The sequence below is a fragment of the Natator depressus genome, chromosome 2 (assembly GCF_965152275.1).
Source record: "Natator depressus isolate rNatDep1 chromosome 2, rNatDep2.hap1, whole genome shotgun sequence".
Classification (NCBI taxonomy): domain Eukaryota; kingdom Metazoa; phylum Chordata; order Testudines; family Cheloniidae; genus Natator; species Natator depressus.
In genome coordinates this window covers 248,603,091-248,619,487 of record NC_134235.1, presented here as the reverse complement: position 1 = coordinate 248,619,487, position 16,397 = coordinate 248,603,091, and the positions used below count along the sequence as shown (strand labels likewise).

Genomic DNA, 16,397 nt, shown 5'->3' with positions numbered 1-16,397 from the left:
TGGACACCTATCCACAAGGAACTGAACTGGGATCAACAATTGATTTCACATATACTATCAAACAGATGTTAGATGTTAACAACTTTCAGTCAAGTTGTTACCAACCAAAACTGGGCCTGCATGAGAGACCTGTGGGTGGAAAGCTATACAAAGAGGGAAAATGGTCTTGTGGTTAAGGCAATGGAGACTACTCAGGAGATCTAGGTTCAATTCCCATTGCCATCCCAGACTCTTTGCATGACATGAGGCAAGTCACTTAATCTCTCTATTCCCCATCTGTAAAATGGGGATAACCATACTTATAGAATCATAGAATCATAGAATATCAGGGTTGGAAGGGACCCCAGAAGGTCATCTAGTCCAACCCCCTGCTCGAAGCAGGACCAATTCCCAGTTAAATCATCCCAGCCAGGGCTTTGTCAAGCCTGACCTTAAAAACCTCTAAGGAAGGAGATTCTACCACCTCCCTAGGTAACGCATTCCAGTGTTTCACCACCCTCTTAGTGAAAAAGTTTTTCCTAATATCCAATCTAAACCTCCCCCATTGCAACTTGAGACCATTACTCCTCGTTCTGTCATCTGCTACCATTGAGAACAGTCTAGAGCCATCCTCTTTGGAACCCCCTTTCAGGTAGTTGAAAGCAGCTATCAAATCCCCCCTCATTCTTCTCTTCTGCAGACTAAACAATCCCAGCTCCCTCAGCCTCTCTTCATAAGTCATGTGCTCTAGACCCCTAATCATTTTTGTTGCCCTTCGCTGGACTCTCTCCAATTTATCCACATCCTTCTTGTAGTGTGGGGCCCAAAACTGGACACAGTACTCCAGATGAGGCCTCACCAGTGTCGAATAGAGGGGAACGATCACATCCCTCGATCTGCTCGCTATGCCCCTACTTATACATCCCAAAATGCCATTGGCCTTCTTGGCAACAAGGGCACACTGTTGACTCATATCCAGCTTCTCGTCCACTGTCACCCCTAGGTCCTTTTCCGCAGAACTGCTGCCTAGCCATTCGGTCCCTAGTCTGTAGCGGTGCATTGGATTCTTCCATCCTAAGTGCAGGACCCTGCACTTATCCTTATTGAACCTCATCAGATTTCTTTTGGCCCAATCCTCCAATTTGTCTAGGTCCTTCTGTATCCTATCCCTCCCCTCCAGCGTATCTACCACTCCTCCCAGTTTAGTATCATCTGCAAATTTGCTGAGAGTGCAATCCACACCATCCTCCAGATCATTTATGAAGATATTGAACAAAACCGGCCCCAGGACCGACCCCTGGGGCACTCCACTTGACACCGGCTGCCAACTAGACATGGAGCCATTTATCACTACCCGTTGAGCCCGACAATCTAGCCAGCTTTCTACCCACCTTATAGTGCATTCATCTAGCCCATACTTCCTTAACTTGCTGACAAGAATACTGTGGGAGACCGTGTCAAAAGCTTTGCTAAAGTCAAGAAACAATACATCCACTGCTTTCCCTTCATCCACAGAACCAGTAATCTCCTCATAAAAGGCGATTAGATTAGTCAGGCATGACCTTCCCTTGGTGAATCCATGCTGACTGTTCCTGATCACTTTCCTCTCATGTAAGTGCTTCAGGATTGATTCTTTGAGGACCTGCTCCATGATTTTTCCAGGGACTGAGGTGAGGCTGACTGGCCTGTAGTTCCCAGGATCCTCCTTCTTCCCTTTTTTAAAGATTGGCACTACATTAGCCTTTTTCCAGTCATCCGGGACTTCCCCCGTTCGCCACGAGTTTTCAAAGATAATGGCCAAGGGCTCTGCAATCACAGCCGCCAATTCCTTCAGCACTCTCGGATGTAACTCGTCCGGCCCCATGGACTTGTGCACGTCCAGCTTTTCTAAATAGTCCCTAACCACCTCTATCTCCACAGAGGGCTGGCCATCTCTTCCCCATTCTGTGATGCCCAGCGCAGCAGTCTGGGAGCTGACCTTGTTAGTGAAAACAGAGGCAAAAAAAGCATTGAGTACATTAGCTTTTTCCACATCCTCTGTCACTAGGTTGCCTCCCTCATTCAGTAAGGGGCCCACACTTCCTTTGTCCTACCTCTTCTCTGTAGTGTCTATGGAGATTTGAAGCTCTTCAAGTAAGCTTTCCTACTGTGTTTATATACACCTATACATTGATATATACACCTAGCACACTGGAGCCCCAGCCTTGGTTGAGGACTGTAGGTGCATAGACATAGCAGTCACGGTAGCATATTGCTACATTAAAAGTAGTTAATATTTCATTAGCTACAACATTAAAACAATGGAAAGTTTACAGGGAACTTTTTTTTCCCCATTTGAGGGGTGGAGTACCTGAGCCCTCAACCATTCACCAACACAAGGTATATACCTTCCCAGCCCCAGGCAGGAACTAGAGTACAGAGTCAGATGGCTGGAGTGATGATTTTAAAAGTTCCTAATCCTCTGCCTCATCTTCTCCTTTCCAGCCTGAGCTACCTTTCCACAGGCCACATCATTTAGTTCCCATTTCCATCACAGATGCTTTGATTAATACGCATTCAACAGCAGCAAATCCCACTCCAACAATCTTCTGTTCCAGAGGGCATAGTAAAGCAAGATGAAAGCTGCATCCCAGTGGCTGAAACACTCTTTGAAGAAGTGCTGCTAAACTTCCAGGGTCTGGGTACTGACTGATCACCATTCTTAGCTTTGGGTCACCCAGGTACACTACCCAGGAGCAAACCGTAGGTCTGACATCCTTCTTGAAGAGTGGGACCCTAAAGTCTGACTGCCCAGACCCCTGAACCAGTGACTCAGCCCTCCCAAGTCCCCAGTTGATTTGACATATCCCTCCTAGAGTCCACCTGACTGTAGGAGCTCTGAGTTCCTACTCACACCCTTCAGGGGCAACATGACAGTAAAGCACAGCATCAATGGCTTAGCAAAAGAATTTCTTAAAAACACACACACACTTTTCTCTTTAAAAAGCAGACAGGAGTTACAGATCTATGGAAAACAAACTGCTGAATCCAACTCCTTTAGTCTGATCTTTACCCTCATCTGCGCGTCCATGGGTTTGGTCCAAATCTTTTAAAGGTGGCAAAGTCCCTCCTGCTTCCACTCCCTCCAGTTGTGCCTTCTGTTTCTAGTGATTAAATTGCTACCTCTGCTTAGAGAAGCACCCCTTTTTAAAAGAGACTCTGTACCTGTTTGGTCAAGTGGAGCAACTGTAGCTCTCCCATCCATGTGCTTTTCTTAGACCGTGCACACGGAGGGAAGGGGAGCATCCAGGCCTCTTCTCCCTCCACCCCCACCAGTTTCCCTGTAAAGAATCCAGAAATCCCCCTATTTCACCAGGGGAGAGCCATTCAATGCAGATGGTCCTTGATGGCCCTGTCACAGCTTCCCAGATATAGCTTCCCCACTAAGTGTCAAGTTCCCACTATCAAAATAAATGCTCAAAGCCACACTACAGATAATGATCAAAACAGAAGCTGAATTACAATAGGCATTCACAAAACACAAATGGAATTCATAAACTCATTCAGATATATTCCCCCCTTATGGACAAAAACTGGGGAACCACTATGGCATGTGATAACACCTTTACTCTACCACTTGGCTTGCTGTTGCTCCCCATCCTTCATCTGTATGTTGTCTATTCAGGCTTTCCAGAGCAGGGACCTTAGGTACTTATAAGGTCCGCATTACTGTAGCATCACAACATTTCATAATTGTTAGTGTATTTATCCTCACAACACCTCCATAAGGTAGGAAAGTATTATTATGCCCATAATAATGAGCTGAGGCACAGAATGACTGATCTATCCAATGCCATACAGGAAGACTGAGGCAAAGCAGAGAACCGAACCAAAGCATCCCATGTCCTAGGCTAGCACTCTAACCACTGGTTTATCCTTCCTCTCCTCAGGTTTGGAACTGCTGGAAGATCAAGAGCAATTTTATTATTTACACGGCACCAATAGCATGCTTGCTTGAAAAGTTGCCTGTAAAGTATCTAAAGCTTTGCTAGTGCTATGTAAATTAATTACCACCTCTGGTTTTTCATAACACTGTAGGTAATGCATATATGTACCATTGCTCCCTTCTGCTGGAATGTCAAATCTGTGTGTATGTGTGTACGTCTGTAAGGTATAGCTGACAACCTGAAATATATGCTGCAACAAATCTGTTATACTTCCCATTACACCAACTCTACATAATGTAAATTGCCATTCTAAATTATATAGCAATGTAAAAAACCCTAGACAGTATGTTATAAAGCTAAACTTTAAGTGTCATAATCAAGGATAATAACAAAAAATGTGGATTGCATTTTGGTTCTCTATAAACAAAACGAAGCTCCCAAACTATATAGAATTCATATCAAAATATTTCACGTAATTTAGAGCAGCAGCTCTCAAACTGCAGGTTGGGACCCCAAAGTGGGTCACGACCCAATTTTAATGGGGTCGCCACGGCTGGCTTAGACTTGCTGGGGCCCAGGGCCAAAGCCCAAGCCCCACTACCCAGGACTGAACCCAAAACCCAAGGGCTTCAGCCATGGGCGGTGGGGTTCAGGTTATAGTCCCCCTGCGTGGGGCTCGAGCTTTGGCTTTGCCTCCCCCCGACCCAGGGCAGCAAGCTCGGGCAGGCTCAGGCTTTGGTCCCCCCTCCTCTGGTCATGAAGTAATTGTTGTTGTCAGAAGGGGGTCGTGGTGCAATGAAATTAGAGAATCCCTGATTTAGAGAATGCACTATTATACAAGTTAGCATTAATTAAACTGAAGCATTATACTCCAGATACTGAGAACATGTGAATAGCTGCAGTCTAGAATTCTTTCCTCTAATGTCCACCTTAAGAGTAAACATATCAATCAGACACAGCAACAGAAATTGCCATGCCAAAATTGTTTCCACACATTACGATTGCTAGAAACAGTTCAATGGCCACATAGTATCATGCAGCCAAACCACCACTATCTGTCTATATAAGGCCTCTTTTTCTTTCCATCATGTGCAAAATATATTCCACTCAAGGACATCAAGTTCAAAAGTCTTGTTCTTTTGCCTTCACAGCCCTGCATTGCTCTGCCCCTCCCCACCTGTCAGGCCTTGTCTCTTACCACAGCGCTCTCTTCCCCAGCAACCTTGATGCTCCATTTCTCCCACAACCATCTCTGCATTGTCTTTCATGGCATGCGAGGTATGGGGCACCTTCTGGTATAAATGCAGTTTTAGTCTGAAAAGTGACTATGTTAAACAGTACCTTACTCAACAGATCTGTTCAGCATATGTATCCAGAATCACCTTTACTGACTTCCATGCCAGTGAAGCTTTGGCTACTTTTTACTCCTCTTAGCCCTGTAGAACCAGCACAGAGGGGTACAAGCTGGATTCTTAAGCCTCCCCACATGTCAGCAAATTCTTGTAAAATTCTCTCTGTTACATCTGTATAGCTCCCTTGAAGGTAGCATGGCTGCACAGGAGTAACAGTGGACATAATTTGAAGTCCATGGGCCACACAGGTGTTACTAAGTGCACAAATTAGCTCATGGAATATTTATTACTGGAAACGATTCATGAAAAAGAAAATACATATCGTCTCTCAGATCTCAGGGCTGGGAGGCGGGGGGAAGCATCTTTGTCACTGAGACAAACATAATGCTCCATCATGCCATTTTTACAGTCACTTTTCCAAGTAGACCTGACCTTCAAAACTTCAGCATCACTGTCTATACCTACTGGCAAGAAGGACACATAGAATCATAGAATATCAGGGTTGGAAGGGACCTCAGGAGGTCATCTAGTCCAACCCCCTGCTCAAAGAAGGACCAATCCCCAACTAAATCATCCCAGCCAGGGCTTTGTCAAGCCTGACCTTAAAAACTTCTAAGGAAGGAGATTCCACCACCTCCCTAGGTAACGCATTCCAGTGTTTCACCACCCTCCTAGTGAAAAAGTTTTTCCTAATATCCAACCTAAACCTCCCCCACTGCAACTTGAGACCATTACTCCTTGTTCTGTCATCTGCTACCACTGAGAACAGTCTAGATCCATCCTCTTTGGAACCCCCTTTCAGGTAGTTGAAAGCAGCTATCAAATCCCCGCTCATTCTTCTCTTCCGCAGACTAAACAATCCCAGTTCCCTCAGCCTCTCCTCATAACTCATGTGTTCCAGTCCCCAATCATTTTTGTTGCCCTCTGCTGGACGCTTTCCAATTTTTCCACATCCTTCTTGTAGTGTGGGGCCCAAAACTGGACACAGTACTCCAGATGAGGCCTCATCAATGTCGAATAGAGGGGAATGATCACGTCCCTCGATCTGCTGGCAATGCCCCTTCTTATACAGCCCAAAATGCCATTGGCCTTCTTGGCAACAAGGGCACACTGTTGACTCATATCTAGCTTCTCGTCCACTGTAACCCTTAGGTCCTTTTCTGCAGAACTGCTGCCGAGCCATTCGGTCCCTAGTCTGTAGCGGTGCATGGGGTTCTTCCGTCCTAAGTGCAGGACTGTGCACTTGTCCTTGTTGAACCTCATCAGATTTCTTTTGGCCCAATCCTCTAATTTGTCTAGGACCCTCTGTATCCTATCCCTACCCTCCAGCGTATCTACCTCTCCTCCCAGTTTAGTGTCATCTGCACACTTGCTGAGGGTGCAATCCACAACATCCTCCAGATCATTTATGAAGATATTGAACAAAACCGGCCCCAGGACCGACCCTTGGGGCACTCCACTTGATACCAGCTGCCAACTAGACATGGAGCCATTGATCACTACCCGTTGAGCCCGACAATCTAGCCAACTTTCTATCCACCTTATAGTCCATTCATCCAGCCCATACTTCTTTAACTTGCTGGCAAGAATACTGTGGGAGACCATGTCAAAAGCTTTGCTAAAGTCAAGGAACAACACATCCAGTGCTTTCCCCTCATCCACAGAGCCATCCACATAAGCAGAGTCTTTCTATATCTGCAGGATATCACTTTCTTACTAATACGTATTCTCTTAAAAAAAACAAAACAGTAAATAACCGTACATGCTGCATAGCAGAAATTATAATGCAATGATTTAACCCTTAGCTCCATAAAGACACACACACCTCTCAGGCAAGGAACTATAAAGAATTCATTCCTCTTCTCCCTCTACCTTTCAGCAGTTCCTGTCCCACTCCTGTTCTCTCCACAAACATACAGAGCTTCTCCCACCTCCCACATCTCCAAATGATTAACACAACATGGTCAACAGCCTCATGTTCCATGCTTCTGCTCAGCTTCCACCTCCTCCTTGGTTCTTCCATGCCCATGGCCTACTCTTCTGATGCAATTCACCTCCTTCCTGCTGGTCTACAGCCCACAGGAGCTGCAGGGGACAGGGAGGGAAGGAAGGAGGGAGGGGGCAGGGCATATCAGAAGTGCAAACTGGGAGAGAGAGGAGGTGGTTGAAAGGAGCAACTGTATTTTTCCATAAACCTAGCTGGTGATCAGCTTGTGGAATGTCAAGAAGCATAAAGACTGAGAGCCCTTGTCATTTTTCTCCTACCTACTGTAACTGCAGTTGCTAATCCTTTTTATCTGATGCACAGGAGCTTTCAGATTTCATTGTGAAAGTTCCAGGGCTTCTCCTCACCTTCCTCAACTCTTTAGTCCATTAAGGGAGATCTGATTTCAAAATTGCAAGAAGGTAGACGTTTGGGACACATTGTTTTCTGGGTCTCATGAAGAAGACACAGGGACAGTTCCAGATTCCATTTTAGGGAGACATTTCCCTCTCCTCTCCCTGCTGAAAGAAAGTCTTTCCAGATAAGTTTGTGCTCCAGGGTCACACAGGTAGCAGAGTCCCTCATTAGCTCCTTTGGAAAAATTCACAACTTAGCACTTTCATCTGTTGCTGTCACAAATAACTCCAAGAATGGAGTGTAGTCCTCTTCTTGCCCGACCCAGCATTCATCTGGCAAAACAAAGTATATTATACGATACTGGAAAGGAAGAATCATTTTATGAATGTGATTTATTAACTGGAGAAAACACTAGGTGGGTGAGATAATATCTTTTATTGGATCAACCTCTGTTGGTGAAAGAGACAAGCTTTCAAGCTACACAGAGCTCAGAATGAGCTTATGTCATTCTGTTTATGTCAGAATGAGCTCTGTGTACCGCAGAAACATGTCTCTTTCACCAACAGAAGTGGGTCCAATAAAAGATATTATTTCACCCACCCTGTCCCTCTCATAGCCTGGGTCCAACACCGCTACAACACTGCAAACGTTTATGAACTATGCAACCACTCACTGCTTTGCTATAATGGAAAAGCAAGAGATGGAGGGAGAGATCCTCGGTTGGTGTAAATTGTCATAATGCCACCGAAGTCCACGAAACGAAGAGAATTTACACCATCTGAGGATCCGCCCCAGGGTCTCTACACGACAACAGGCATAGGTACAGCATTAAATCTGCTCCCAGAGATGGCTCCTTCAGAACTGAAGCACTATGAGGAAGAAATGTGGGAAACAGTGGAGAGCTGCTGCCCATACTACATCTGTTCTGTGCACAAAAAAGGACTGTGGTCTCCACAGCTATTATTAAGAGACCTTTCCCAACCTATAAATATCACTACACCAACCTTTCTGTCAGGGCAGGAAGACAGGTGGCAATAACCACTTCATTGGACAGATATTTTGGCCTCACGGATTACTGTACACAAAGGAACAAAAATTTTTCACGATCATCTTCTAACATATTTAGGTCTAATACAGAAACGTGCCAAATAGCTGAAATTCCCACTCATTGGGGGCTGCAGTGGGGCTCAGGTGACGATCTTGGGACAGATTCCACTCTTCATTACACTTAGTGTACATTCAAAGTAACTGAGAGCAGAATCTATCCCGTTTGCAGTGAGATGAAGTTACAATGACAATTTTTAACGTATTCCAACAGAACAATTCTGTAAGAAGATTACACAAGGAAAGTATTGATCTCTCTGCTAAGAGCTCTGAGTCCGCAGACAATTGCATCTAGCCTTAGAATGGAGACGACAGTGCTTTTAAAATATGTACCAAGCAAGATATGTTTGCAATTTGTATTATTACTAATTCTGTTGCCTTCTAATGTTTTAAAAGGAAACTCTGTAAAAGCTAAAATATCTACATTAGAGATGAGCAACAGCCACAAAGTTGAGATCTGTGTCTGAACTTTGGCATACAAGGGGGACATTCAGACCTGGGATTTCATTTGAAGCCATCTCTACTTTAAATGTATAGAAAGTATCTTTTCAAGATTTCAGAAAGTGGTGCTATGAATGGGAGGAGCAGATTTCGCCTCTTAATGTATCTCATATTGGCTCCTATGGTCTAGCTCAATTACTAGTCTGTCATTATAAATCACTTGGGTAATTGCAAGAGTAAGTTCACTGAGCACAGGCCAGTGATTTAGCAACTAGTGCCTCACTCTGCCATGCTAGAGAATCTAATGATATGAGGTTTATCTTGGACTATCACAAATCAGTTTAGCAGGTGATGGGAGCATCCAGTTTACAGGAACTCAGCAGACTGCCCATGTTCCCAAGAGCAAGTTTTGGGTGTCACAATGCAAATGCTTCACTTGTGCAGAAGGGGGAGATTCAGCACAGAAAGCACTGTTTCAGAAAGAAAGTTTGTAAGACTTTTCTATTATGTCCTACAGTTCTGCCCCCAACCCTCCATTCTTGCTTGAAATTCCCACCTTGGGTTGTGAGCCACAACAAAATGGCCTCTTTAAGACTGATCAATTTGTTCCCATTGTATTCAACCCCTAAAAAAGGAAACAATGAGAAAGAAGGAGAATATTTACACCTTCCATTCAGGCACAACTAATATCTTTGGTTTTCTCCTCACACCTAATTTTCTTTTTTTTTTTAAAAAAGTCTTCTGTGGTTTTCATCAAAGCTTGTCAACTTTTTCTAGGTCAAGTCTTTCAAGTGGCACGGATGCACCCCCACTGTAGGACTAGAAAGTATCACTGACTCACAACCAAATCAACTTTATTTCTTGTGTAGATTTCTCTCTCAATACTTTCTCTTAAAATTACACTTTTATTTCACTTTCTGTTCACACCTCCTTAGCCTTCCCCTTGTTGCCCCTAATCTGACAATCTCAATGAGCAAGAATTAAATGTCTGAGCAATAAACACGATCTCACAGCAAGACACAGAAGACGAGGATGAGCAAAATAAAAATTTCTGTCTGATGAAAACTCCCTTGACAACTACAGCAGCACTGACAGGCACCACTGAAATAATAGGAATGATGCTCCAAAACAGCAGCCAAGAAAATGTTATGAAACAGAAAAAAAAAGTCTAAATTGATCTTTCCAAATGAAAATTCCACTGTCAAGCGAGGAGTATAACAAAAGGTGTATTGCAATTACAACAGAAGATAAAAAACTACTGAAAAATACCACCAAATCTGAAAAATTATGACCCATTTTAGAAATACTATAGACCTCAACTCTGCAGAAAGAGGAAAGGTGTCTATTGGTTCAGGGTGGGGGGAAGAGATCAGGTCTTTGTTAATTTTTAAGTCTTGAATTGATCCCAAATGAGCAAACAGCAAAATAGTTACTGACTTCACTGAGAGCAAGATCAAACCCTAATCTGATCGTCTACACGGGGATAAAAAACCCACAGCTGGCCTGGGTCAGCAGACTCTGGCTTGCAGAGCTCAGGCTCCAGGGCTGAAATACTGCTGTGTAGATGTTCTGGCTCAGGCTGAAGCGCAAGCGAGGGTGGAGGGTCCCACAGCTCCAGCTCCAGCCTGAGCCTAAATGTCTAGACAGCAATTTTTAGTCCCGCAGCCCAAGCCCCACAATCCCAAATCAGCTGACTCAGGCCAGCCACAGCTGTACCAGGGGGCTTTTGTCCCCATGTAGATGTGCCCTTAGTGGCATACGTGCAAATATCTACCACTGTCCAGGTGGCAACTTACGAAGCAGGCTCAGCAAAGAGGCCACGAAGTTAACAAACACAGACAATGAATTTGTCCCTCTAGGACAAGACTGAGGCAACCCTGGGGAAGAAGATGAACTTTGTGATTAAGAAAGAGAACTAGAAGCAGGGGCGTGTGCAGGAATTTAAATTTGACCCCTTTTGAAGAGGCACATTCTGGGCCCTCCCCCTGTCCCCCAAGGAACTCACTCTCCCCTCTCCCCACCTGGCACTGGGAGGACCTCGCTGCCCACCACTGTCCCAGCAGGAGCTCACTCTTTCCTCTGCCCCATCCCCTGACAGGAGCTCGCTCTTCCCTGCCTTTGCATCCCTGGGGCTGGAGAAGTTCTATGCCCTTGGCCCCAACTATTATTGGGGGGGCTTTGCCCCTGCTTGCCCCCCCTTGTGCACACCCCTGACTAGAAGCCAGAACATTTGGGTTCTATTCTTGGCTCTGCCAAAGACACTCTGATTTGGAAAAGTCACTTAATCCCTTCATGTCTCTATTCCTCCATGTATAAAATTAGGATAATTATGACCATGCTGGGGTGTTCAATGTTTGTAAGGCATTTTGAGATCATCAGATTGAAGTTGTATTACTGGTGCTGTGGCAGAGATTGGTGCCTAGACACTATCATGATGGACACATTGGAGACACCCATGTTAGATGAGGGGGGCCTAATTTTGAGCACACTAACACACTGTAGGGTTGAAAGTTTTACTCACACTACTGGGCTCATGTTCCACTTCAGAGAGACAAAGGAATTCTACAGAACTAATTCTTCCCATTAAAAAGCTGTGTATGTTTCCTTTGTTTTATACCACAGCATTCAGTATGCCCTACACGTTTGCATTTGCTTGTTTTTCCATGGGGGAAAAAAACAACCAGAAAGCATAGAAATAAAGTTAGCTAATGGTTTCCTGTTGGCCTGGAAGGGACGTGCTCACACTGCCTCCTTCCACTGGACAGCTGGAGCAAAATCTAGACCCCTGAGCAGGAGGAACAGGAACTCTGGAACTCATTGCTAGAAGCACAACAGCCAAGAGTGGTGAATTCCAAAAAAGGAATGAAGATTTATATAAATAACAAGAATATACTGACAAAGTTTTGAAAGGGATAAACTCTCCAGCTTCAGCGTATAAGCCAACCTCTAACTATTGGACATTAGGGAAAAATGACCCTCTGAGCAAGTTATTCTATACTGCCTGCCTATTACAGAGTTTCTTGCACCTTCCTCTGAATCAGCAGCTACTGGCCACTCTCAGACAGGAGGCTGGATGGCCTGCTGGTCCGGAATTTGATAAAAGGGTTTTACGTTGGAAAATGATTAATCAAAACTAACTTTTTGCAGGAAATAACTGATTTTGACAAAAGTTTCATAAGTCCAGAATGAAACATCAGGTAACAGAGTGAGCAAATGACCCCAGCCCAAAACAGCTAATAACCCTGTGGTTAAGGCATTCATGTAGCATGTGGGAGAACAGGTTCAAGTCCCTGCTCTGCAGCAGGACCTTGAACCTGAGTCTGCCACATGCCCAGTGAGTGCCCTGACCACCAAGCTATTGTGGGGTGAGACACTCACAATCTCACCTGTGGGAGCTTTTCCACTTGGCATAAATAATTAAATAGTCACTACAGCAGGGACTTGAGCCGGGTCTCCCACCTTTCAAGTCAGGGCCCTAACCACCAGGCTACTGAATCTGGGACTAGCACACACAAAAATTTTAAAAGGTGTCAGTTTACCCACCTGGTTATGGGGGTGGGGGTGGGGGGAAGAGAATCAACCTCTTGCTCTAAATTTTCAAAAAGTCTCAGTTTCATCCCTATATGGAACTGGAGACATTTTTAAATTGTGCAGATTTTCATGGGATAGGAAAACCGTTTCCTGCCAATCTGTACACTTCTCTGTTCTAGTATGACCATTCCTCTGCACCTACCATTCCCGCAATAGGTTGCTTTGATAAACAACTGAGAGGCTTCTGAGCTATCAACCTCCTGGAAATTCAGCTCTGAATTAGTGTTTGAGGGCTTCAGATTAAAGGCTCCAATTCAGTCTCACTGAAGAGACAGGTCCAAGTGCCAAAGTTTGGGCACGTTCAGGCCAGCATACTGCTTTGAGCTCACCTCTAGTTAAAATACACTCAGACTGTACAGCACTGCACATGAAATATCAAATCCTCTTAGAACTGTGCCAAACAAATCACTTGGCTAAATGAAGGGAGCACTTAGTGCAGTGCATGCTGTCCTCTCCCTTTGCCCAGTCACACACTGCAAGCCTGGCACTCTGCATGCAGCTGGGCTGAGTTTGGTTAGTGCGTGAAAGGGAAGAGGTGGAGGGATCCAGTCCTCCCTCCCCAGCACTAGCCCAGCACCAAACTGTACCTCCTTTTCTCGGGGGGAGGGGGGTGAAGTTATATCTTTTATTGGATCAACTTCAGCTAGACAGGAAGAAGAGCTCAGTGTGGCTTGAAAGCTTGTCTCTCTCACCAACTGAAGTTGGCCCAACAAAAGATATTACCTCACCCACGCTGTCTCTCTAATATCCTGGGACCAACACAGCTACAGCAACCACACAGGGAACAGCCCCAGCAGGAACAGTGTGCTCTCTCCGCCCCCCCACCTCGGGGTCTACCTGGTACAGGGGCCACACCTCTCCCCCCACTAGCTGCTATTCGCCTGTTCCATACACAGACTCACACAATCCATGCACTGCCCCCGCCCCCAAAAGCACTTTACCCTCTAACAAAATATTCTACTTATAAATGCTAGACTTATTCTTCTCAGGTGCAGACCTTGCCAACCCCATTTGCAGCAGCCTCTCCAGCAAAGGGCAGAGCCCTCAGCCCATCATGCAATCTGGTCAGAGGGGAGCCGTCCCTGAGGCGTGACACTGCCCGTCTTTGGGCAGGGTCGCAGGTGGGACCCTCCTCCTGCCCCCCCCCCGTGTGAAGGCTGGCTGCACACGGACTCCGGCCTGTTCGAAATCGGCTCCGTAGGGCGCGCGCGCACCCACCCACCGGCCCCACTCCGTTGGGGCTGCCGCTGCCAGGGGGCGGGAGCCTGCAGCGCAGGCAGGTCGCCCCCCGGCCACCCGCGCGTGCCGTGCCGAACGCCCGAGCACGCGCCCAACGGCAGCCGCTTCCCCACGCGCCCCAGCTCTTGCTGCTGAATGCCAGAAGCGGGCAGGGGGCTCGTCTTCTCCATCCCCCGCCCCGCCCCCCCACAAGCTGTTGCTAAGTGACAGGAGAAACAGGCACCGCCGCACGCTGAACCCCCAGACCCTCTCCGGCTGCAAAAGGCCAGGAGCCGCGTGCACCTTTCTTTACCACGCCCCCCCCCAACCTGTTGCTGCGAAATGGCATGAGGTGTCCACCCTGCCCAGGAGAAACCCCCCCACCCCATGACAGGAGGCGCGTGTGCTGCCCGCGCTGCAGCGTGCGGACCGCAGTGGCTTCAGCCCTGTCACCGCCACCAAGAGGAGGAGGAGGAGGGAGGGAGGGCGCAGAGGCACTGACCGGGATGTGCACTCGCAACATGCGTCTCCTCTGGCTGGAGCCTTTCCTGCTGCCGCTGCTGGAAGCATCTTTCTTCTTGGTGTCCATGGCAGTGCTTCCCATCCCGCTCAACAAGGCGTCACTCCAGAGGATGGCTCCCCAGCAAGGCTCCTCTTCCACCTCCCACCACTGTCCGCCACCAGCAGCCAATCTGGGCTTGTTTTCAAACCCTCAGGAACTGGGGAGAAAGGGGGTGGGGGAACCAAAGGGGAAGGGAGGAGTTTCTCCAGCTGCGGTTTTTTAAATGGGGGCTGGGAAAGTTGCTAGGGGCCCCCGTCTCTTCCAAGAGCAAAATCATGAGACATCCTTAAAATTGCGGTTCAGTTTATAACTCTTCCGCCCGTTCAAAAATATCCGGAGACTCTTGGTGGGTGAGAAAGTTTCCTTCCCTTTGCACGGCAAAGTGACGTGTCCCCCATTACACGTGCCCTGGGGAGAAAGAGGAAGGTGCAAAAGTTGAGCTCGACACCGTTTGCAAATAAATACAATCCCTGGAGTCCGGATCCTGCGACTAGGTCCGTCCCTCTCTGTCAAGCAGGAGGCGGTGCAAGCGCTCCCTGAAATGCGACTTCTTCCTCCGTGCAGTCTCAGCAGGGCCAGAGCTACGGGAAACTCACGCAGGCCTGGAGAAGGCGGTGGTGCAAACAAACATTGCAATGTGGTTCCCCTTTCCTGCTGCAAGCCGGAATCCCAGGCAGGACTGATGATAATCAGGGACTTCAAGGAGGCAGCACCCGGCCTTGAGAAGGAGGAGTTGCAAATGCTGCTTGCGATCTGGCTCTGCTGAAAACAAGAGGCTGCGCTTAACAGGAAGTGCAGCGAATCATAAAATACTTTCTCCCCGAGCTGACACTGCTCCCCTTTACATGCGTCTGTCTCCCGGGCATCTCCGAAAGCACAATGCTCCAGTCCAGAACTCTTCCCTAATAATTCATGATCTGACGGCGACCTAGCGAGTGTTTGGGAGGGGGGCTGTGAAGGCTGTTGCTAGTTTGCAATTGCTGATGCACGAGGGACTGGCTGGATTTCACATAGAAAAAGAAAAAGAAACAGCGACGTTCTTCCCCGCCCCGCCCCCTAGGCGAACCCCACTCCCTGGGATTTCTCGGGCATGCCAGAAACACAAGAGACGGGGATTATGTTCTCTAGCGCCATCAACCCACAGCCTGCAAAAGGCACCCTGTACACACCCCTTTCCCCCTCGTGAGTCTGGCCGACGGGCGGCTCTCACCACCCCCTGCTTCCAGGAGCCATCAACACAGTTGTTGCGCAATTTGTGTCACTAACCACCACCTCATCGCTGCAATGACCACAGAGGGCCAGCAGGTGGCGATGACCACTGCCCGCAGCAAGGCGCCTGCCAAACTCGGTGTAGCGGGTGCGCCCGGCCTCACAGTGGGGTGCTCCCGCCACACCGGGGCTGACGGAGAGCGCCCCAGTTACCTGCCTGGGGCTGACAGCGGGACCGCCACAGTTAGCCCCTTGGGGCTCGGGTCGCCAACTTTCTCTTTGCAGACAAGCAAACACCTTTGCCCCGCCCCCTGCACCACCCTTTCTCTGAGGCCTCACCCCCCACTCCCTCTGTCGCTCGGTCTCCCCCACCCTTGCTCACGCGCTCATTTTCACTGGGCTGGGACAGGGCGTGGGAGGGCTCCAGCTGGGGGTGCAGGCTCTGGGGTGGGGCCAGAGATGAGGGGTTTGGGGTGCAGGACAGGGCTCTGGGCTGAGGACGGGGGTTGAGGGGGTTACCGGGGGGGGGGCCAGAAATGAGGGGTTAGGGTGTGGGAGGGGGATCCAGGCTGGGGCAGTGGGTTAAGATGCAGGGGGCGAGGGCTGCGGGTGTGGGCTCTGGGGTGGGGTTGGGGTTTGAGATGCAGGAGGGGGCTCCAGGCTGGGGCCAAGGG

At 47.7% G+C, this 16,397-nt stretch overlaps 1 protein-coding gene across 2 annotated transcripts in view; it reads right to left on the bottom strand.

Moving 5' to 3' along the window:
- Window positions 1–14,977, bottom strand: part of PRKAG2 (protein kinase AMP-activated non-catalytic subunit gamma 2) — a 383,197-nt gene extending 368,220 nt beyond the window's left edge. Inside the window, exon 1 of one of the 2 annotated variants that reach the window (XM_074946315.1) lies at window positions 14,455–14,977. In XM_074946315.1, coding sequence (XP_074802416.1) covers window positions 14,455–14,556 — 102 coding nt within the window. In that variant the 5' untranslated portion in view covers window positions 14,557–14,977. The remainder of the gene's footprint in view (window positions 1–14,454) is intronic. The other variant, XM_074946314.1, reaches the window with a different exon arrangement.
- Between the last annotated feature and the right edge of the window lie 1,420 nt (window positions 14,978–16,397).